This window comes from Camarhynchus parvulus, chromosome 2 (genome assembly GCF_901933205.1).
Source record: "Camarhynchus parvulus chromosome 2, STF_HiC, whole genome shotgun sequence".
Classification (NCBI taxonomy): domain Eukaryota; kingdom Metazoa; phylum Chordata; class Aves; order Passeriformes; family Thraupidae; genus Camarhynchus; species Camarhynchus parvulus.
Window position 1 is genome coordinate 91,227,878 of NC_044572.1, and position 23,556 is coordinate 91,251,433.

The following is a 23,556-nucleotide window of genomic DNA, read 5'->3' on the forward strand; positions in this document are numbered from 1 at the left end:
GCAAAGACACCTAGGTGTTTTTCAAAATAATTCCCAAATTTCCCACTGTCCACATGGGAGCAAAATCTATCTCCCTCACCAACACTGAAACTTCAGGGAAAGACATTTAGTGACTGAAAATTATCAGTCACAAACCATAATCAAGACCATGTAACATAAGACTAGCCAATAACAAATGTCAATGCATGTGATAGGGAAAATTAGGGCTCTTGCTGATGGTAACTTGCTGGGACACAGTGCTGGTAAGCAAAGAAAAACAGACAGAAAGCACAATTGGACCTGCCACACAGCAATGGCTTGATGGAAGGATAAACAGCATCTGAACTGAAGTGTCTGCAGGAATAAAGACAGTGACATAACATGAAAATTTGGATGCCAAGGTGTGCTGCTGATAGCATTTAAAGAGATACAGATTTTTGATAACAGAAATGGGAACTTCACAAGGAATGTTATTTCAAAAAAACGCTAAATGATTATCCTAATTTTGAATACTTTAAAGACACAAAAGATACTAAAGTAAACCATATGAAGTTTACTTTAGCAGTCATGAAGATCCAAATTTTTAAATGTGGATTCTCTAACTACATCCGAGCTACCTTTGAAAGTAAAAAAAATCACTTTAATCAAATCTGAAGAGGGGTTTTTATGACTGGACACTTACATACTGTTGTGTTTGTACACAACACACTGTTGTGTCTGTACAGACTGACATCCCTTGTGTCAGTTCAAAGCCTGATGTAAATTTCCTTTTCCTTTGGTTCTCTCTAAAGCAGATAGCTTTTAAATCAAGCTGGCTTCACAGGGAAGCACATGAAGAGATCAGCCATCAGCTGTTATAGGCAATTTAACATGAAGGTGGTCAAGCAGCAGCTTGATGCACCCAGGACATTAAGCTGGATTACAAAATAAATTTGCAAAGAACAACAAACCCAATACCCTCCAGATTAGCACTTGATCACATATCTGGCAAGCAAGCAGAGACTTTAAAATTCTTGATGCAATCTCAGCTCTATCTCTTCTCTAATCTTTTAGTTATAACCACTTTGCTGAATTTTAACTGGTATCCATACTACACTCTAAGAAAGTAAAGAAGAGAAGCTTTTTTCCTATAGGAATATTTGGGGGAAAAAAAAAAGAGCCACTACATAGTGAAATTGTTACTGATTAAAAACCAATTTCATCCAATTACAGGTGAACCATATCCATGAGGTTATTTTTCCTCTCCCTTGCAACACTCAACTTGATTTTCCACTTTCCAAACTTTCAATCTCTTAACAATAATACAAAGTTTGTAGATATTTATTAAGATGAAAGTATGCAATTTTTATATGTATTTTAGGAGAATTACATTGAAAGATTGGTCCATCTAGAAATATTGGGGATCTCTTTTGCTCTGCACATGCACTAGTGCTTATCAGCAGACATTTGGAATGCTGCTAGTTGTATTTTGAGTAATCTAGATTTACACATTAAATATATATTAATTCCAGAAGGGAAGCAAAAATATATACTATCTGAATGACTGTGATAAACCACAGCTAAGGTCTTTTCTTGACATTTGAGCATCATGAGTATATTTCTACAAAGTAAGGATAACAGCAGTCTCCAATCTGGCAAAATTATGGCTTTTAATCTTACTTATTAAAAGTAATTTAATTAAAACTGTTTATTCAATTTTCTATCAAAAATTCCTAAAGAGAGCCTTGACACTACTTAATTAGAAACTAGTTACACTTTCATTTTTGTTTCTCAAGAAAAAATAAGAACAGAAAAGGAAGAGACATCTGAGTGCTTTAAAGTGGAGAATGAAAGAAAAATGATAGGGGAAGAAAGCAATTAAAACCTGGGGTTAAGTACAGAACTCTCAAATTGAAATATGAGGTTGCAAAAGCCTTAAGTTATTTAAAATGCTGAAATATTCAAATTTATATGGCATGATGTTCATAATCTTATAATTATGAGGAGGTCATCTACTCTAAAAAAAGGCATTAGAAATTTCTGCTAATAGTAATTACCTTCATGGGCAGGTGACTAATTCAAACCCCACAACTCAAATCACTTTTAAAAATCTATTATTTATATGTCAATGAAAGACAAAGAAAAGAGATGCAAATGTGCTGTCTCTTTATGATTATAGGGGACTTTTTTTTTTAAACCAGGCCTTTAGAGCACAGGTAACCACCAGGTACTTTTTAAAGCACAATATTACATTTCTCCCATTTTCTTTCTTCCTGCTGTATTTGTATCAAATACAAAATTCCAGTCTATTCCAACAGCAGCAGAACTGCCTTTTCATCCTTTGGCCATATGTATCTGCCATCAACTCCATATAAAATGAGAAAGATTTTTAATATTTCCAACACGACTAGAGTGAATAAATACTTCCAGAAGATGGTTCAGAAATATGAAAGTTGCAATGTCTTAGTTAAAGAAGGGAACTTTCACATCAGAAAAGCTGCTTACACTGAAGCCCAAGGTTACAGCATTGCTTTGAGATACAAGATGAGGATTCTCTTGCAGCATGGGAACATTTAACATTTAAAGGGAAGGCAGCACTTTGGCACAATTACAAAATAACACCTTGAGACAAGCAGTACCTCTCCTCACTGTTCTCCATGTGATTGGGGAAAGCATCAAAGCCCAGCAGCAACTTTATAGCATCAAGGTAGCCATTGTTACAGAGCCAGTGCAGGGCAGTTCTGCCCTGTAAAACAATAGAACAGAACAAAAATAAACATTACTCCCAAACTCTACCACGCCACAATTAAAGTCATAAATCATAGTGTAATTCAATGCTCTTCTGGACATGAAGAACAAATAATTCTTCTAAATAAACTTCCTTGTTAAAATAAAAAGAACACAACACTTAGAAAATGGATTTTTTTTTTAACAAGATTTCAACACCAGTGCTTTTTCACCTAAAACAGATGAAAAGCAACATTAGAAGACTAGCCTTAGAGTTGCTTTCTTTGCAGTAGATGTACCATATGCTCTGTAGGACTCATAATGAAAAGCACATTTGCATTACCTGGAATTAGCTATGCCCTATGACAAATAGCTACAGAAAATTTCAATAAATTGGGTGAAGCTCTTTTGACTGACGAGGTTCTACTGACTTCTGAGAAATTATGTCATATAACAAAGAAATCTGTTATAGGTTGCACAATTATTCTGGCTCCTTATTTCAATTACTGCCTGAATAATGGCACAAAAGAACAAATAAACCAATTAGGTTCTTTTTTTTTTCTTCACCTGGAAGAGTGATACATACGTAGGTATTTAATGTGGACAAGCAACTGAAGCAGTAATTGTCCGATCTCACTTGCAGTACCTTTCTTTCTTTCTTGCTCTCTCTCCCTCTCTGTTTTAGAGAACAGACTAAAATCACATTCCTATGTCAGCTGTTAATAAGGAATTATAGAAGAATTCAGATCATTAATATGACTCCTCATATGATCACACTTCGATAAGGAAAGACCAAAAGTGATCTGGGAAAATACCAATCTTCAATTCATACTACATATTCAAATACTACTTTTCTTTCGAAATTTTAGAAGTGAAGGCTTAGGGAAAATGACATCAGGATGCATTTCCTTTTGTGACAAACAGCAGCACAGATGTTTCTATGTCCTGTAAAGGAGAATGACTTTGAAGAAAAGGAAAATATTTTGATTTATGGTTGTTCTAAAGTTAATGATATACTTCAGTGAAGAAGAACAACATACCTCTTTATCCTGAATATTTGGATCTGCATTGTTTTCCAGCAGCACTACCATGCAGTTAATGTAACCTCCATAAGCAGCACACTGCAGAGGTGTTCTACCTGCATAATCCTGCACATTAGGGTTGATTTTATTTTCTATCAGGATTTGGCACACATCAGCATTTCCTCCCAGGGCTGCCCAATGAAGGGGTGAATGCCCATCCTGGTCAACCAAATCTACTCTTGCTCCTCCTGTAAAAACAAATACATTTTTGAGCACAAAAAGAAAATATTGCTGAATGCTAAGAAAAGAGTGAGTTTATGCTCAACTAGAACTTATTTCATAAACTGACAATTCAGAGAAGTATTTCAGAAAGCAACTTCAATTTTGTTACTCAAATCCTAAAACTAAAACCAAAAATAATTTGGAATTAAACAGTTTCAAAGAAGGTCAGACATCTAACTTTTTTACAATCTTCTGACTATCCTCTAATATGCTTTAGAATATCCAGACTTCTCAATTGCCTATGAAAAATCTATTTTATTTGCTTCAGGTCTATGAATTTTCAGTAGAACCTTTCTTTCTTGACAACAAAATAACTTCTAAAAATTAGATTTCAGATGAAATGTCTTTTTAAATCTCTAAAGCAGACAAGATAAAATAGTCACAATGTAATAATAATTTTTAAAATAAGCTTATTTTTTAAACGCAAGCACGCTAAGACTTTTATGCAGATAATCAATGTCTCTATATGTTCTTGCAAGATGTAAAAATTTTGTACAAAAGGAAAACTCCACAAATACAAGAACTTGAGCCAACCAGCAACAATGACTCCCTATATCATAAAATATTTAATTAAACACAACTCAGATTCCAATAGCCAAACCTCTTGCATCTACAAAAGCTAAATGGCATAGGAGTGGGGGGAAGAGCTTAACAGGAGGTTAAAACGTGCCCAGCAGATCATGGAAGGAAGAGCACTTTTCAGTAAGAAAGGCTGGTTGATGAAAAACTTGCAAACTTTAGCTTGGATACTTCATCTATCCATAGGTGGGATAATGTCTGAAGCAGGAAGGCGATGTTTCTGGGAAGCTAAAATGACAGAATTTTGCATCTAAAATGCACTGTTCTTTCATTGTAGTTCTTACCCTTCAGCAGATATTTTACAATTATCTAAAACTGTGTACTTTGTCAAATCCTATTTTGGTCTACAAAAAAAATACTGCTTTTAAAAAACAACCAGAAAAAAATATTAATGATGTAGGACTTTTGATATCTATCTACATTAAAAAAATTAAAACTCACTTTAAAAGTCTTAAAAGAACCCTAAAAACAGTCTTTCACAAAAGTGAAGAAAGCTTAATTTGGTCTTATTTACTGAGGGGAAAAAAATCAAACAAAAACAGAAGAAAGAAAGGACTTGCTGGGGGAAGAGTTGGTTTGAGAGACTAGAATGTACTTGTAAAGGCTTGAACAGAAATGAGCTTTGAAATGAACAATCCCAATTTTGAAAGTTTTGTATTTAACACTTCTAGCCATTTATGCACAACACTGATAATCTTTTAGATTCACAAGGGAAATTTACAAACAAAACCTGCTTTAAGGGAAGCAATTTCCTACCCCTATCTTGCTCAGCTGTTTATTTCCCATCCCCACAGGAAGCAGCAGCAGAACTCTTGGACAGGTTTGGAAAGCCCTGAGAGCTGACCTTTGATGAGTGTTTGAATCACTTCCTTGTGACCCATCTCACAGGCTCGGAAGAGCGGGGTGTGTTTCATCACATCCAGGGCATCTACCTGTGCTTTGTGCTCCAGCAGCAGCTTCACTGTGCTGACGTGGCCAGAAAGGGCAGCAGCATGTAAGGCTGGAAGAATAAAGGAGTGGGGAAAAAGAAACAACAATACCATGAGCTTTAGAGGTCCACAGTTAGAACAGTCAAAATAAAAATTAAGTACAATTTGGTGGGAAAAGTACTTTTCAACCTCAAGAAACTGAAGAAGTGATGATGTAAGAACACTTTCTTGCCATAGAAGCAACAAGCAGAAAAAATATTAGCCCTGAAACATGCTTCCAACTTGCACAAATAGAAATTTTACATTTAGCACCACCAAGATTGGCTTATAGTGAGGATTTGTGGAAGAATAGCAGCTTCTGATTAAGGGAACATAACAAGATTTACTTCTGCCTCTGCTTTGTGGCATTTCTGAGATTGCTCATCATCAGCAAAAGAAAGCTTTCATTATTTCTTCAACACTTTCCTGAAAATGACTTTTTCCTTTCAAGTAAGCAAAGCTGTCTCAATTAAAACTAACTTCAGAAAACCACCCAGCTGTTCCTACTCCTCCTTGCCTCCCTCTTTTGTTTTGGAATTACTTGGAGAAAATTGTATATGAAATTATGTAGCAAGTCCATAATATCTTGCACAGTATCTCTGTCTCCCTGTTTTCTTCAAGAAAAAGAAAAAGATTGCAGAAAAACCAGCTGCTGCTACTTCAGATACTTCAGAACTCAGGTAAAGATGTGGTGTCCTGTAATTGGAGTAGCTATTGCCTAACACAGCATCCTGCAGGCACTGTCAGCCAGAATTTTGGATGACCAGTTCATGGCTCTTTTTGAAGGAAAGAAGAGCTGCACACAGCAATGCGATTTAAAACCAAGAGAGAGCACATGTATTGGTGGCTTCACTTACAGTTTGACTTCAAAATGCTTTGGGTTATTTCCAACAGTTAGCAGTCAGATCAGACAATCTACATTCTCATGCTGCCTTAAATGTAGAATATATTACTGACAAATCAAAATAATATAGAATAAAACCACAAAACAGTGTGGTTTTTAAGTGTGCATTCAATAAAGTGAATTCATATTTCCCCGTGAAATTTCAGAAACATTCATGCTTAGTGAGAACCGAATCTTGCTCATGCAAGCAAAATGTGGGGCTGTAAACACTACCTACACGTCCACATTTGTCCAGTGTTAAGACAGGGTCAGGATCCAGCAGAGGCATTTACAGAAATGCACACCACAAAGACCAGCATTACAAGGAGCAGCTTCTTGAACCATAGGCAGAATATAAAACCAGCGTTTTTGTATTTGCCAGCTACTGTTTACAACCAGCACCAGCTTATGAGACAGTAACCCAGCACAACCTGTTACACAGGCCCTACTGAAATGCTCAGGTTGTTTGTGCTGTCATTGACCCGAATCCACCTGGTGTACGCTGCCGTAAAACAGAGTCACAAAGTAAGTGACAGTAACATTGTGACACGGACTAAGCATTGGGGTCAGAGCCAGAGACACTGTGAGGAGTGAAAATTGAAATCATGCCTTTGAGAGGACGCTGATTTGAGTGCAGCAGCCTGAAGGCACAGCAGAGCTCCTTGCGCTGGTGAACAGGGAGTGCCTGTGCAGCAGCCACTGTGAGTGGGTGGCTATCAGTAGGAACTGGACAGGAATGAGATCCCTGCCGCGCCGTACATTTGGATGGGCCTGCTTCTCGTGGTCTGACCTCACAATAAACTCTAGGTTCTGGTTTTTGTCCTGAATCCCTTATGAAACCAAAGGCAGTAAAACACTCCATCAGATGACACATGGGGTGTGTGTAACAATACAATAGAAAAAGAGCTGCTGTGTCAGCTTGGCCAGTTCTTCCCCCCTATCACTCATTCTGACGCAGGCATCTTGTTTCGCACTTTGTGCTCAATATTTTCTTGTAAGCCAAATTTTCTGTGATGGAGTCACGGTGACTGAAGAGATTCTTCAGCCAGCTGGTGACAATGGGCCCTTTGTTCAGCCGACAGACAGAGCCCTCTCCATTGTGCGCAGTGACGGCAGAGCTATAAAGCTGCCCCTGTAATGCTCCTGCAGCGCTGATCTCTGAGAGGAGGGAAATTCCTTTCCCTTGGTGTCATTCTCCTACACAATGCCCAGAGTCTCGATGTTCTAGCAGAACTCAATGGAGAGCTTGCTCTTTTTGAGTAAATGCAAAAGGCTGCGTTAACGCAGCATTACAACCGAGCTGAACCGAGTCTGCACACAAAAGTCAGAAAAACACAGCCTTGAACTCTGCTCAGCAACTGTATCCCAGGCACGGAGGCATGCGCGCTATTTTCTATCAGTGCATAGTTTCCTGTCCGAATGCAACACTGCTTTTCCCTCACAAATACTTGGGAATGATTAAAGCCCTTTGGGAAGAAAAAAAAAATAAATCACAGTGTGATTTAGTGGTGGGCTTCCTTTTATGTTCAGAGCTGGCTACAATAAAGCCCATGCTATGCACTCGCTGGCACAATGGTGCAGCTCGGGCCACTCGGCAGCACAGCTCCCCACTTCCAGGCTGTTCCTGTGCTCTACACAGCGGCACTCCCAAGCAAATGGAAAATCCATTCATTTCCTTGGATTAAAAGCCCTACAAGGAAACCGAGATTAAAAGGTGATTACATATCACCGCTAGGAAAGGTTTAAGACTGAAAGATAATAAAGCCAACCACCTGAATTATTCAAGCATGAAATCCACACCTGAGTAATTTCAGAAACACAGTATGTGATTACTGATTACTGTCTGCAAAGAAAAAAACCCTTTGTAAGGAGGTTTGCACAGTAACAACAACATTGCTGCACCTTCAGGTCTCAAACAAATACAGAGAATTATTTGAAAGGGAACTGTCATGAAATAGCAAGTGTAGGTGAGACTGATAAAAGATGAAATAAGACTAAAATTGTAGAATATTTAGTTTGTACTGCCATCAAACATGAAGACTGAGATTTTATTTGTTGCACTATTTCCTACACTCAAAAATTTCAAACTATCACAACTTGGAAAGACTGATGTATTTAGTGTGTGTTACATTGTAAGAAAAACAAGAATTTAGATATTTAAACAGAATTTTTTGTTAACTGCAAATTGCTTTTTGTTAAGATCAAACACATCATCAAAGGAAACTTTAAAAATTCAATATTGATGCATACTAAGTTTCAAATCCTGAACCACACAACCCTGACATATATATTTTGCACTTCTAACTCTGTGAATGTATCTGGCATTGAGTAGTTCCTGATCTCTCTACACACAGTTTACCCTGAAGCCCTGCTATCAACCCCCCTCAAATTTATACCAAATATACCCACATTCTCCTGATTTTGCATCCAGATGCCATCAGCATACTTTACAACTCTACTTCTCCTAAACTTCCAATACTGCTGAATACATAAACACTTCAACACCTGTCTCTCTCACCTGTCAAAACTGTTATTCTGTTTTTGTTGAAAGCACTGCATAGGTACAATATTTCTACCAATTTTTTTTTCCTTAAAGGAGATAAATTCATAGTTACTACAGGAAATTCTGTATTTCATTACTTGCACACTTGAATTCTGAAGCACTGTGTTGCCTACTTTTGTTTCAGGCAGATAACATGATGATAAATTTGGGGGATATCAAGTTTGATCTCTTGTTTGGAAAACAGAAGTGCAATAGATCTAATCTTTATTTCACTATCTTTAAAAATAACTGGAACGATTTTCATGGTAATTTAGCTACTTCAGTGGTTACTTTGCTCCATATTGTTTCAAAGTATTTGTGTACTGTCAAATACATTTGAACAGGCATTTTCAGGAAGAGCTTTTTCTGCAACTATGTTTCATGTTATTCTTCAAGTTACTGAACAGCTCTTCCTTTCACAGGATTACAGAATTAACTAAATAGCATTGCAGTACATTTCTTCTTTCTACATTTCAAATGAACTGTTCCAATCTGTGCAGAAAAGATTTGCTTCTTTCCCACAATAAGGCAAAGACTTGACTGACACATATAATTACGATAATGCAGAAATGTTTTCAGGATTGAAGTACACATGCAGAAAGACATTAATACAGATTCTATCAATATTTCCACTTGGTGGAAATCACACAGATTGGAAACATGCAGTGGCTCTTTACTGTAAAGCATCTTACCTGTGCCGGCGTATTTGTCTGTCATATTGATATCAATATCCAATTTTAAAGTCAGCATAGTCCTAATGACATCATCACTGCCTTTGCCAGCTGCCCACATGAAGGACGTTCTTCCCTCAAGATCTGAGTCATCTTTTACAGAAGGATGTTTCAAAAATACTTCAACTGTTTCCTGAAAAGACATACTGCTGAAATTAACATTAAAAGGAATCTGCAACAACAAGAAACCATTGTCTCATGCAGCTGTTTATGAAGCAAATAAATTCATTTTTCCTTTTATGTTTATAAAGAGTAACTGCTCAACAGGAACTTCTGTTATGCCTTTTCCCTCACCAATGATCATAGTGCACCCTTAACTATGAGTTTAACACTATCATTTAACACTTTTTTCTTTTCAGTGTCAAATACAATGTGTTCGTCACAAGGAAGCAGAAGACACCATAGTTTCTGTGAAGAAAGCCATGGGAAAAATGTCATGGGTTTATCCAAACATGACTGTAATACTGTGATGAAAAAATTACAGAATCCTTTAGGCTGGAAAAGACCTCTGAGATCATCGAGTCCAACCTATGACCCAACACCACCATGTCAACCAGACCATGGCATGGAGTGCCACATCCAATCCTTCCTTAAATACCTACAGGGACAGTGACTCCACCACCTCCCTGGGCAGCCCATTCCAACATTCCATCAGCCTGTCTGTGATGGGACTCCTTCTGATATCCAACCTAAACCTGAAAACAATGTTCTTTCAAAATATTTTCCCAATATATTTTTTCTCTCCAATTATAAATACAATTGCACATGCAAATATTTTACTTTGCCTTACTCTAATATTTTGACTGTTAAAAAACAAGGGGGTCAACATAGACATATTTCCTCATGTTTAATAACATAATCAGGTTACTAATTACTGAAATACTATATTTCAGAAAATATTAGGAAATCTTTATACCTGAGTCTTTCCACTGTAACTGTTAAACTAAAATCCCAAATCAAGGAAAAAAATAATTATTTCTTTAAATGCTGTGTTTGTGTTAGGCTGTCAGCAAACAAGTCCACGGTTTAACCTGCTACTAGATTCTTAATGAGTCACCCAGGAAAGGAAGGGAGAGAAAATCACAACTATTAGAAAACTACTAAAAAGGAAGATTTTCCCTTTTCTATTTAATGCCTTAAAAGGCTATGCATGTAACAGCTGGGAAACATCTGATATGAGTCACTGGTAGGCTAGCCAATAAAAACCTGAAAAAAACAGGTTTCATTATTTTACTTTATATTTATATTTTATTATTAATACTATCTTAGCCTTTCCTCTGTGCAACTCCACAATAGCTCTATACCTACTCTTGGCAGGACAAGAATTTCTTGGCTAGAATGAACTAAATTATTTTAATAATGAAGGTGTTTGAATGCCTAAGTACCATTGATCAATTTGGATTTGTTTTTTTCACTACTACTTCTATTTCACCCCTCTAAAGAAATAGGAAATGTCTCATTTATCTTATGCTACTGATCTAGGATCCTTACAGCTTTGTGAATTTAGGTCTGAACTAGCAGTTTATTGTGAAAAGGTCCAGCCAGAAGCAAGGAGAGATGGCAGCATAAAGCTTTCCACACAAACTCAGCAGGAGTTTATATCTCTGTGTTCTCACACTGACCACCACCACACCTCAGACACAAACAGCCTCTCATTAGGCCAGAATCTCAGCACCCTCCCGGGGTTCTGCCCTGCTGGAAATCCTGCTGAGTGAAAAGCACTGCAAAGGCAGCACTTCTTCAATACTGAGGCAAACATTCTAAAAAATACAAATATTTTATTTTTCTGCTAAGTTTTGGCAAAGCAACGCTTCTTTCAATGACTCTTTCTTTCCTACAGCTTTTTAATTGGAAAAAGTAGAAAATCCCACAGTACTATAAGCATTATTTTCCAAAATGAAGTTACGACAACTTGAAAACAAAACAAAATTAAATTACACCAGGATAACTAACAAATCAGAAAATAGAAGTATCAATCAATTTAATTCTACATGTATTTTGTTATGAAAGACCACATGTATTCTAACACTACTAAAAAAGGTGGAGGAAACAACATAAAAAAACAATAAATCTGAAAAATAACAGTAAAGGAGAGAGCTAAACATGAAACATTCAATTCTGTGCTATCAGAAAAATGAAAAATACTACATATTATTTTTGAACATTTAAAAATAAGGCAGGGGTATCCACATTTCATTTACTAGATGAATCTTATAAATATATTAAAGGAAAATACATTGTTTTGAACACCTCTGGGAAAATTCAGGGAAAAAAAATTTAGTTCTGCAGACTAACATCAATATGAAGGGAGCATCTTAGCTCAGTTGGTTAGAGCGTGCTGTTAATAACATCTGGGTTCAATCCCTGTTTGGGCCATTCACTTAAGAGCTGGACTTGAGGATCCTTGTGGGTCCCTCTGCACTCAGAATATTCTGTGACCAGGAAATAAAGATTCTCTGATCTTCCTTCACACATGAAGTTCAAACTTTTAAATAGCAGTGTTTCTTGGGACCTCCTTGGGATACCCAAGACATCTAAATTTGGGTTGTTATACTGGGTAATGTCTTTTTCTTCTAGAACTTTTCCTGTCTACAGTAAATGGGGATAAGTTAGTCTTAGGGAACAAATGCTTCACATAATTCAAGTGCTGGCTAATCCTTTTCAGTCTTTAAAAAACCTAAAAATGTCATATTATAGTAAGTAACCCATAGAGAAACAGAGCAAAGAACAAGATATCAAAGCAAATAAAACTGAAAGCCATGCAAACATTTACTGTAAACACAAAAGAACAAACTTTCTTCTTGTTAGAGAACAAGAAACATTACATTTCAACTGAGAAAAACCACACCCAACCAAAACTGGGCAGACTGAATAGAACAATGTGGCTCTCAAACCGTGAGTATAGAGATGCTACTGCCAGAATGTATCTCCACTCAGTTGTTTGACCATGTATGTATATGGAGTGCAGTGGTGGGAATTACTCAATGATATGCATGTAAAGGAGACAAAAAGGCAAATAGTGGTACTCAGAAAAAACTGGACCAGTGAAAACAGACTCCAGACATAATTTAGGCAGGGGCTGTTGAGTACATCACCAGCTAAAAGAGGCCTGCAGATCTGAATGAAACTCTCCTGTGTGATTTTTCATGCAAGACAGGAAACAGTACATTCATTGTAAGTACACAAGATTACAAAAGAATGTCTGATTCCACCATGTACTTAACTTCCCCTTAAAGCACAGATGATATCACAATTTGGCTGGCTGATGGGATCAAAAGGCAGCAACATAATGAAGATGTTTCATTTAACTGAATCAAGCCCAGGGAAAGAAAACCGGTATGAAAAATCTTTTTAGGAATACATCAATATAGAAAAGAAAAAAAAAACCCAACCAGATAAAAGAATGTGGAGATAATCACCAGATGGTAAATATTTTTTTTTTCTATGAGTTTAACTCAAACACGAAAGAAAGGCATTTACAACACAAATATTTTAAATGTGTTAGGCCCAAATTGTACACAGCCCTAAATCAACAAAAATCAGCATCAACAAAAAATTCTCTAAAGTGAAGATTACACAGAGAAATATGTTTCAATAAAAGTCTGAATTTAAAAAAAATCTGGATGGTCTTAGTAAGACCATCTCCAAAAAAATGCCACCAACATCCCAAAACTCACTTGGGAGCAAAAATATTGATTGTTCTGTTCCCTCTTTCAATACTATTTCTACATGTGTTAACTTGAATTGTTCTCAGGGGCATTTAAATTCTCCCTTTTTTTCCTTGTTAACGTGTAGGTATGCAAGAAAGACCCAAATTATTATCCCTGCTAAGAAAATGTTGCAATGTGGACTACATAATTATTACATTAATTAGACACTAAATAACTCTTTCTATAAAGGAAGAGTATGAAAACTATGAGAGGTAAAGGAGCTTAAGAGAAGCTTTCTTTATTTCCAGTGCTTGAGAACTACTTCTGCAACATCTGCGACTGGCAATCATTGAAGTGCTGAGTTTTATACTTGGCTCTACTGTATCTGATCTTGCTCTGGAAAAAAAAATTACCTATTATACCAAAGTATAAGAATTAAGCTGTCTGAGAAACCAATGTTCTTTTGTTGTCTGAGTTTAAAAAAATATTTCTAAAAATTTTAAAAATACAGTGTTCCTGAAGAATTATGACAAAAGGCACTCAACTCTTTAGCTGGGCTTCATGAGACAACAGTTCATTCATAATGCCAAATATTTATAAATTAACTACCTTCTTGAATGCAAAGACTGGTTTGACTGGTCCTGCAGCAGCTGTGCAAATATTCCTACAGGTCATCTTACTCTAGTTACCTTATAACTGCTTAAGACTTCATTATAATGAGCCCTAAAACCTGAAAGTACTGTGAAATAGTAGGTGTCATTCTGCTTTCTGTTGAAGTAACTGAATGACTATTGTGTTTTGTGATGCAAACATATAGATCAAAGGGCCTTTTTTGTACAGAAAGTTAGTTTTTGTACATCTGTCTTTTAATAGTTCGAAATTAACCACATTCATATCACATAACATAGGAGAACTCTGAATTAACTCATGCCAACAACACTGTGTTTATGTGATTTCAAAAACAACTCAAACACTCTGCTAAACTATAAAGATTTCAGCAAAATATGTTTACTTCACATTTAGGGTATGTTCTACTTACAGCAAAGTTGCTCTGCGCTGCATAATGTAGGGGTGTTGCACCTTGACTATCAGATGGGATAGTTCCAAACTTATTTCTTTCTAGTAAGAGATGGACAATCTGCGCATGACCTGAGAAAAATAATGTAATAAAAACAAATTTGTATCAAATCCTCAAGTCACTATAAAGCTTAGTTAAGAAAAAGGTAAAAAAAACCCCACTGCTGACAAACGAAAAACCTAAACTCAAACAAAACAGAATAAAATGAACAGACTTTCAGAAATAGTCACATATTTGTGTTGTAGCCATTATAGTTTAAATGTAAGAGAGAAACATGAGACTTGATTTTTGAACTATGAAGTCTGGCATGTACTTTATTCCCAATAGTGGTCCAATGCAATACCCTGTATTGTCATTTTTGGGGGGCATCTATAAATCAGAATGACTTACAAATACAAAATTTCTGTTAACAGAAATCACTAGAGCTTTTCCCTAAATAAAGAAAGCAGCAGTAACTGGTCTGACAGCTATGATATTAACTTCATAATGAAGTGGTTGAATATTTCCAAAAAAGCTTATAATAACTCAGTTGAGATGCTGCATTTGAGTGACAGGTCAGTCAGAAAGAGTAAAGTGAGCACAGGCTGATGATGATGAGCACTTGTCCATCTGCATTAAAAGACAAGCTAAATCAATGCTGACAATTTCATCACACATCATATTGTTTTACAGAAATCAAGTGAAAATTCTTCACTTGGGTTTTATTTAACCAAAATTTCATCCGAGAATGTATAGCAGAATCAGAAGCTAGTCTACTATCAGCTGCTATAAACAAGCTCACACACAACTCCTTCATAAAAACAGACCAAAATATTTTGAGATTAAAATCACAACACTTTTGGAGGATGGGTAAACTTTATATTCACTCCACAGACAGGAAAACAAAGACAAATACAGTATATTGCCACTAAAGCCAACCAGTCCGTTCATATACTTATTCCTGTCGGCACATGCAGCTCACAGAGTATCTTAATGATTTGCTATTTCAAGCAATACTATAAAACCACTCTGATTTTACAGGTGAAAACCTCCAGTACCTCATATGTCAGAGAAGCAATCAATTTTGCTGCTTGTTACTTTTGCACAGTTGTCTTGAATCACTTTAGAATAAATGAAAAGGTAGGTAAACCCTCCTGATTGCAGTAGATTATTTTTAATGAAAACACCAACAGTTACAGAATGAAGCTGTGATACAGTTGGGCTCTGTAGCTCTTTAAAACCTGAGACATGGAGGACTAGGCAAGCCCTCTTTTGTGAAATGGCACTTTGAGACTTTATATGTACAGAAATATCAGAAATGAGAGAAAATAGTAAATTGGGTCCAAAAATATGAAGAATTATGTGAGCATTTTCCCTTTCTAGGGGCCTTAGGGTATACAGGAAGGTTTCTCTTTCTTGTCAGCCATTAAGAGAATGCTGGATACAGAACATCACATTATTCTGTCCCTTCCTACAACAAAAAAAGACCAAAAAAAAACCCAAAAGAAACAAACAGAAAAAAAGTAAATTGATGTTCACTGGAAGAAGCTTCTTTGGAATAAAATCCTAGTAGAAAAACCTTAGGAGTACCGAGCCTGAAAAAAAAGACTCCTGAACTTTCAGGACAGACAACTAGAAAAATTGTTAACTAACTAACTCCATAATGAGGACAGGGTCTAGCTAAATTATCTAGGAGAATAAGGCTTGAGGGAGTTAAAAAAAAATTGTATTGGGTGCAACAGTAAAGAAATAAGTGCAAAGGTGGATCTCACTTGGCCATTAATGTAAAGATTAAAACTCATTTCTTGGGGTCAAGAACTGTCATTACTGCTGTACTTTCATTTAGCAGAGATGTAACTGGTAAGACTTTTACCTATGCAAAATGAAAAGGTAAGAGGAGCAGCAATGCCCTTAAAATGCAATCACATGCAATCCATCACATCTAAGAAAAGTTGTGGCAGCATCCTGGCACTGCTTTAAATCTCCTATTGTTAACCTATATAGTAACATCTCATTCTCTTTAAGACCAACATAGAACATTACCTTCAACTTAAAACTATAACCCTGAAAATTAATAATGATTTACTAAGCAGAAATTCCCAAAGAGCATATGCCACCTCATCATGTTCACAAAATAGTCTGGAGGTCTTGGCACATCTTCCGCCTTTATTCTACATTGATTAGACAATCCATTTTTCCAACAGACAAAACTTCTCTCAAATACAATCAATTTCAAAATGCAATAAATTTTGCTTCTTGGACAGAACCAAGTGACAATTACTATTTCTTTGGAAAGTTGATCCTATGACGCTTAAAATGCTTCACAATTTCTCTGTTAAAATTCAATATCCCTACATATATACAAATTTGAGAACACCCTTCCCTCTTTTTTGTTTTAATAAACATAATCAAATTACATGTATACTGCCACTGGAGTTGCAGTAACTCGCTCCAGTGAACATCTGATTCTGATTCTTATATTGGCATTCTTTGTCTGCAATGTCCCAAAGGATCATTGGGATGAAGCCAGTTAAAAGGGTAGAGAGACTGTTTGAAGATTCTTTTATCCAGTGGTTATTTTTTCCTCCTGAATTGAAATAGGAGGTAAATTTTTTAAATCATATTATTTTTGGGTCTGTTATTTTAGGGCTTGTGTTTCTCTGCATTTAGACTATTTATATTAAATCATGTTTTAACTTGTTTTGCATGGATACAGTTTTTGTAAATACAAATAAAAATTCACATATGCAAGGTTACAATTTACAGAGTGTCTGAGTCTCAGGGTAACAATATAAACAGAGAAGAACTCTATACAAATAAAACTCCTTGTCAGATCTGATTAGATTATCATAGCGTGTCTGATGAAGAGCTTATACTAGAAGTGTCAACTCTGCCATTTTTTGTTGTTTACTTGTGCTGGCATTATCAGACTATCTGCATTTTCTTTGTGGGAATCTTCTTAAACCCCTTATTTAGTTTGTGAGGGGTAGCTTAATAAAAACTAGATAATATAATCATAAATCCACTTAACCAGGCAGACACGAACTACAGAACATCACAGTAGGCTGAAAGTGAGCATGTGACTCATGATGCCACCATCAACCACTCTGCATTGTGGAGCAGCTCAGCTCCACCAGGCACCCTGATAACCCCATGTGACCATCTTACATATGGACAAAACAAGAGCACTAGCTTAAATCTCTATATTAAATATTAGTCAAGTTATCTCTTCAGATAAAAAATGAACTCCGATATTTTCTTTCTGCACTCCCATAGACTGTGTTGCTTTCATGCTGGGTTGTCCATACCCCACATCAGATACCACTGTTCCAGAGCATCTGGGTTTTTTTTAACCTATGATCAAAGCTGCATATGCAAGAACAATCTCAATATACTCTAATTGAAATCATCAGCATATATAACCTGTTGAAGCAATGCATTGTACAATGTTTTGGAGAATCTGAAGCTAAAATAAGCAGTCTACAAAGAAACTTCAAATCCTGGTTGAGCAGAAACTCTTGTTACTCTAAGAGATTAATTATCATACTGCCAGGCTGGAATTAAATAAAAATTAGAGACAAAGATTAAACAGTACAGTGAATTAATGACTAAGTGACTTCAGCACTGTCCAGTTTACCAAGTAAGGCTGCCCAGTGGAGGGGAGTTCGAAACAAGTTGTCATAAGATGTCACATTGCAGCCTTCATAGGAGGTCAGGACATCCACAACTGCTACATTCCCATCTGCAACAGCAAAATGAAGAGGAGTTCGTCCTTCATAGTCTTGCCAGTTCAGCAGAGATTCTGTAGGTGCAGCTTCCTTTAAAAAAGATAAAAGAAAGAACAAAATTTTAAGAATATTTAAATTTTAAAGAAAACCTATACAATCTTTACAGGTGTTTTTTCAGAGAGATACACTGTCCTTGTTCAGTAGAATGTAGCTCTAAAACCAAATGCTTTTGCTACAGTATAGGCTACTTTCAAGTATTTCTTATGGAATACTTTTTTATACTTAATTACTGTACAAGACCAGATTTCTGGTACCTACCCCATAGTTTTACCAGTCTGCTGTGCATGTGGTAAACAGATCTTTAAAAGATTAACTCTGGCTCTTATGAAAATAACTAGAAATTCCTACATGATTTACAAGTTGAAAACAACATCTCTATCTTCAGATTTTCTCCAACAGCACTTTCCTTTTTGCACAAGTTAATTTTATGACTTTCATTATAGTATTTTTCTAGTGTTTTATACCCCTAAAGTATTTCCAAAGGAGATGGCTACATCTCTAGCTGATGGGATAGAAGTGAGAGAGTACTTCCAATAATGCATCTACTTCTAATGGGCCTAACTTTGAATTTAAAAAGTCTATTTAAGTTTCATGATTAGTCACTTGATCATGTAACACAGGCATTAATAAATATAACTTGACTTTTCATCACCTTTTCTTAAATAATATGCTAAATTCCTTCCACATAAGCTCCCTAGCTGTACAGTTTTGTATTGTGAAAATTTCATCTCTCAAATGTTTTTCTATACACATTTCTCTTCCTTTCTTTTTCAGGCAGAAGAGCAGAACAGGTACAAATGAACATTATCTTAGCATCTGAGAGATGCTCAAACGGCAAATATCATAAACACCCATGAAACACAAACTTTAAACATCACTTTTCTGAAAAAAAAGAGGTATTACTAAAAAAAGTGGTAAACAATAACACAGTAGAAACTCAGGATGCAGGACACTAAATATCTAGAGTAGAAGCAGATTGTCAAAACAAGAGTTTAAGTAAACCAGAGGGAGTGAATCTGCTTTTATATCTCCAAGAATTCAGAATAAATCAGTGAAATCATGGGAACACTGTGCAGAATTAAAAGGGAATGCAGTCCTGAGATTTTTCACTTCCAACACTAGAGGGGATTTTAACCCATAATAAGTGGGAAAAGCAATCCTCCTGAAAATACAGAGTCACACTATATATCATAATACATTTATGAAAGAAGAGCAAGGAGTTGTGGTAAGTGCAGCTTGTTAACTGTTAAACCAAGTTCCTGACTAAACTAACTGCAATCTTTCCTTTTGACTCCACTGGGTACACAAATTGTAGAATCACTTGCATTTCCATTACTTGATGTGTGGCAACTATTACACAGAAAACAAATATCTAACATTGAGAACAATAAATCAAAAAGAAGAAAGGAAATTCCAGAATTATGGTTTCTACGCAAATACTAATTGACCAAAGTTGTACAATCTATATTTTCTATGTAATGGATAAATAAACTCTCAAAACCCTCCAAACATTAAGAGTCATGTTTCACTATATTTTCTAAGTGCAATCTGGCCAAGTTAATACAGCAGTAGGAACTTCAACTCTGCAACGCCGTGATTCTTTGCTTCTTACTGCTTGCTTTATTACAGTGCCAAGTTAAGCCTCCTAATATTTGGTTAATGTAAGTTTTCTAGATCTAAGGAGCTACATACTTTGCACACTGTACGTAAATCACAGAATGGTTGGTGTTGGAAAGGATCTCTGGAGATCATCTAATCCAACCCCCTACTACAGCAGGTTCAACCACAGCAGATTGCACAGAATTAAGTCCAGGCGGGTTTCAAATATCTCCTGAGAAGAAGACTCCACAACCTCTCTAGGCAGCTTGTTCCAATGCTCAGTCACTTTTCATCTCAGTAAAGATGCTTTCCTTCATATCCAAATGGGAATTCCATGTTTCAGTTTGTACCCATTGCCCCTTATCCTGTTGCTGAGCACCACTGAAAACTGTCTGGCTCCATCTTCTTGACATCCACACTTAAGGTACTTCTCATTGATAAGATCCCCTCTCAGTCTTCTCTAGGTTGACTGGTCCCAGCTCTCTCAGCCTTTCCTCATAAAAGAGATGCTCCAGACCCCTTCCTCATCTTCATAGCACTTAGCTGGATCCTCCCCACTAATTCCTGGTCTTTCTTGAACTGGGGAGCCCAGAACTGGACACAGCATTTCAGATGCTGCCTCACTAGGCTTGACCCCTAGGTTGATCCTCACTAAGTTGATAGATCACCTTCCTCAACCTGCTGGGAATGCTCCTCCTAATGCATCCCAGGGCATCAATGGCCTTCTTGGCCTGCAGGGCACACTGCTGCCTCATGGACAGCCTGTTGTGCCCCAGGAGCCCCAGGTCCTTCTACTGGTGCACAGAGTGGTTCCTCCCCCCGTGCAAGACTCTCTATTTGCCCCTGTTGAGCTTAGATAAGACTCCTCTCTGCCCAACTCTCTTCCCAGCCCATACAGCATAGTGGTGTACCAGCCACTCCTCCCAATTTTTTATCATCAGTAAAGCTGCTGAGGGTACAGTCATTCCCTTCATCCAGGTTATTAACAAATAAATGGAAAAAGAGGGGCCCAGTACTGACCTCTGGGGAACACTTCTAGGTACAGGTCTGTAACCAGACTCTGTGCCACTGATCACAACCCTCTGAGCTCTGGCATTCAGCCAGTCCTCAACCCACGCGCTGCCCACTCAGAGAACCCACCCTCCTTGAGATCACCTATGACAATGTCGTGGGAGACAGTGTCAAAAGCCTTGCTGAAGTCAAGGTAGACAATACCCACTGATCTTCCCTCATCTACCCTGCCAGTCCTGCCATCACAAAAGCTCTCTTACTGGCCAAGCACTATTTCCGCTTGGTGAATCCATGTTGACTACTAACAACCTTATTTTCCTTCACATGCTTAGAGATGACATCCAGGAGGAGCTGTTCCATCACCTTTCCAGGGATTGAGGCGATACCTGCAGTTTCCTGGGCTGTCCTTCTGGCCCTTTCTCAAGATATCGGAGTGACAATGGCTTTCCTCCAGTCCTCAGGCACCTTTCCTGTTCTCCATGCCTTTTCAGAGATGATGGACAGTAACTGAGCAATAAGATCTGCCAATGCTAATTAAATGCTAATTAACCTGCCCATCTCAGACAAAAAACTTCATCAGTTTTAGATTAGGTATCAGTACTGTCAGCCATGCTTTGTTAGCATCAAAAATTAACATACTTAAAACATACTGGAGTTCACTAATATATGTAATCACCAGTATAATAACAAATAATCTATTAAAAACATAAAAATTGATAAATATGACTCTCAACTAAAAATGCAAACTTAACATTGTTACATGCACAAACCACAATAATCAAAGCCTACATAACAATTCTTTTGACAAGCATTCAAAAGCATTTACCTGAACCACTACAGTGAAAGCCTGTATGTTCCCTAACTTAAATAATACTGAAGAGAAAGCTAACTGATAATATGCTTACTTTTTGTCTATTCATAGAGCTCAGCAGGGGGAGCATAGAGCCTACTGCAAAAATTCATTTTATGAGGATCACTTTTAAGAATGGCTAAACATGAATTATGATAGACACAGAAGTTATTACTGAAATTCTAAGTCCACCAGAGGAAATGTGTTTGAACAAAATGGACGAACAAGAAAACAAATCACTCATAATTTGCTGATGTAATCCTGACAGCTAATTTTCAAGCCTTCCAGAAGCACAACAACATCCTAAATAAATGAATCCTAAAACTCCTGGCTTAAAGTCATTGATGTTGCCAAGAAATATACCCATACTCAAAAGTGTTATTTATGCAAAATGGTACAGATTCTCCAATGACAAAGCCACTATTTATATTCTAATATAAAAGTATTCATGTGTTTTGAATTTTTTGGCCACGTAAATTAAAATTTTCTAAGTCTGTTTCTGCCTATATTCATGAGTATAATTTCTTTAGATTTTAAGTGGGTTTGGTTAGCTATAATTAAACTGTCATACTCTATTAATATTTTAAGCACAATACAGAGAAGAAACAGAAGCTAAGCAATTTTTCTGTGGCAATTAGAACAATGGAACTGTAGGCAATAATGGAAAGTGTGGTATAAACAAATGTCATGCCTCTTACCATGAAGAATAAATAAAGAGAAGAGATACAAAATAGACAGAGAGTACTAAGCAGTTGATCCCATCATAATAATGGAACCTTATGCTGTTCTTTTCTCCTTAAATCTTCCCAACGCTTTTCACGTAACCAAGCACAATCTGGAAAGGTGGAAAAGGAAGTTGACCATGAGAGGATCTCTAGATTAGAGTCTCTCTCTGCTTCACATGTTTACTTTCTACATATGTTGAGTTCAGTTTTGGCTGTATTTCATGGATTTCAGTATCAGATATAACCAATTTGTGCCCAGCTGTCACCCCTGCACACCCAATCTACTTTCTCAGCATTCAGCACAGCTCTTTTCATAATTGTTTATTTTGACAATACAAATGGACTATGTATTATACAAATATCAAACAGAAAGATGATCCTTAATTTTAAGAATTTATAAATAGAAGAAAATATTTGGCCACACCCAGAGGGCAGAGTACAGAAAAACAAGACAGTATTTTTCAGTACCATAGACTGTGGTCTCAATAAAGCCAGCAGCTAAACTCTTGTCAAGTTTTTGTAAAGCAGCACTGGAGAATTCAAAGTGAGACACTAGAGAAAAAATAATTTTCTTGGGAATTCTTCCACAGCGTTAAAGATAACAAGACAGAAACAACAGCAGTGTTGTTTTTCATAACTTGGCCAGCAGGCACCAAAGGTGGCCTGGAAGCAGACACTGATACCTCACTGCTGTCTGGGCAATGGCACAGTGCTTAGAGAAAGCAAAGAGAAATGGTTTGGTTGAATGTGATTAAAAATGGAGAAGCAACAGTGACACAGACACTTGCCTTTTATACTGCTATCATCACAAGACGGTGTTTTTGCAAACTTAAAAATGCAATTATATGTTAAGACACAAGATTACAGAAATTTTCACTCTATGGGTACATCCATTAGAAACACAACTAATGTGAAAAACTGTAAAGTTCGAAGACCTAGAGAGGAATGAGGATCAAACATGATGCTTAGACAATAGCCTTGGAACTGGGTAATATGGCAAAAAGCAGCTAAGAAAGGAGGGGAAGACTGTGAGCTCTGCTGTGTCTGTGCTGTGAAGCTCTGTCACTTCAAGACAAGTGAGAAAAACACTTCAATTTGGAGAGTTCTTACTACAGGATTAAACTCAGGGCACTACAAAATGTATTTAGGGGACAAAAGGTATTTATACTCAACAGAAAATTCAG

The 23,556-nt window shown here is 36.7% G+C and overlaps 1 protein-coding gene across 2 annotated transcripts in view; it reads right to left on the reverse strand.

Moving 5' to 3' along the window:
- INVS (inversin) overlaps positions 1-23,556 on the reverse strand; it is an 84,941-nt gene that overhangs the window by 18,524 nt on the left and 42,861 nt on the right. The window contains exons 1-7 of one of the 2 annotated variants that reach the window (XM_030971086.1): positions 22,346-22,448; positions 18,037-18,217; positions 14,382-14,491; positions 9,654-9,825; positions 5,413-5,568; positions 3,726-3,955; positions 2,598-2,704 (exon numbers count right to left, since the gene is read on the reverse strand). In XM_030971086.1, the coding sequence (XP_030826946.1) occupies positions 2,598-2,704; positions 3,726-3,955; positions 5,413-5,568; positions 9,654-9,825; positions 14,382-14,491; positions 18,037-18,217; positions 22,346-22,348 (959 nt within the window). In that variant the 5' untranslated portion in view covers positions 22,349-22,448. Of the gene's footprint in view, positions 1-2,597; positions 2,705-3,725; positions 3,956-5,412; positions 5,569-9,653; positions 9,826-14,381; positions 14,492-18,036; positions 18,218-22,345; positions 22,449-23,556 lie in introns of those variants that run through there. The other variant, XM_030971085.1, reaches the window with a different exon arrangement.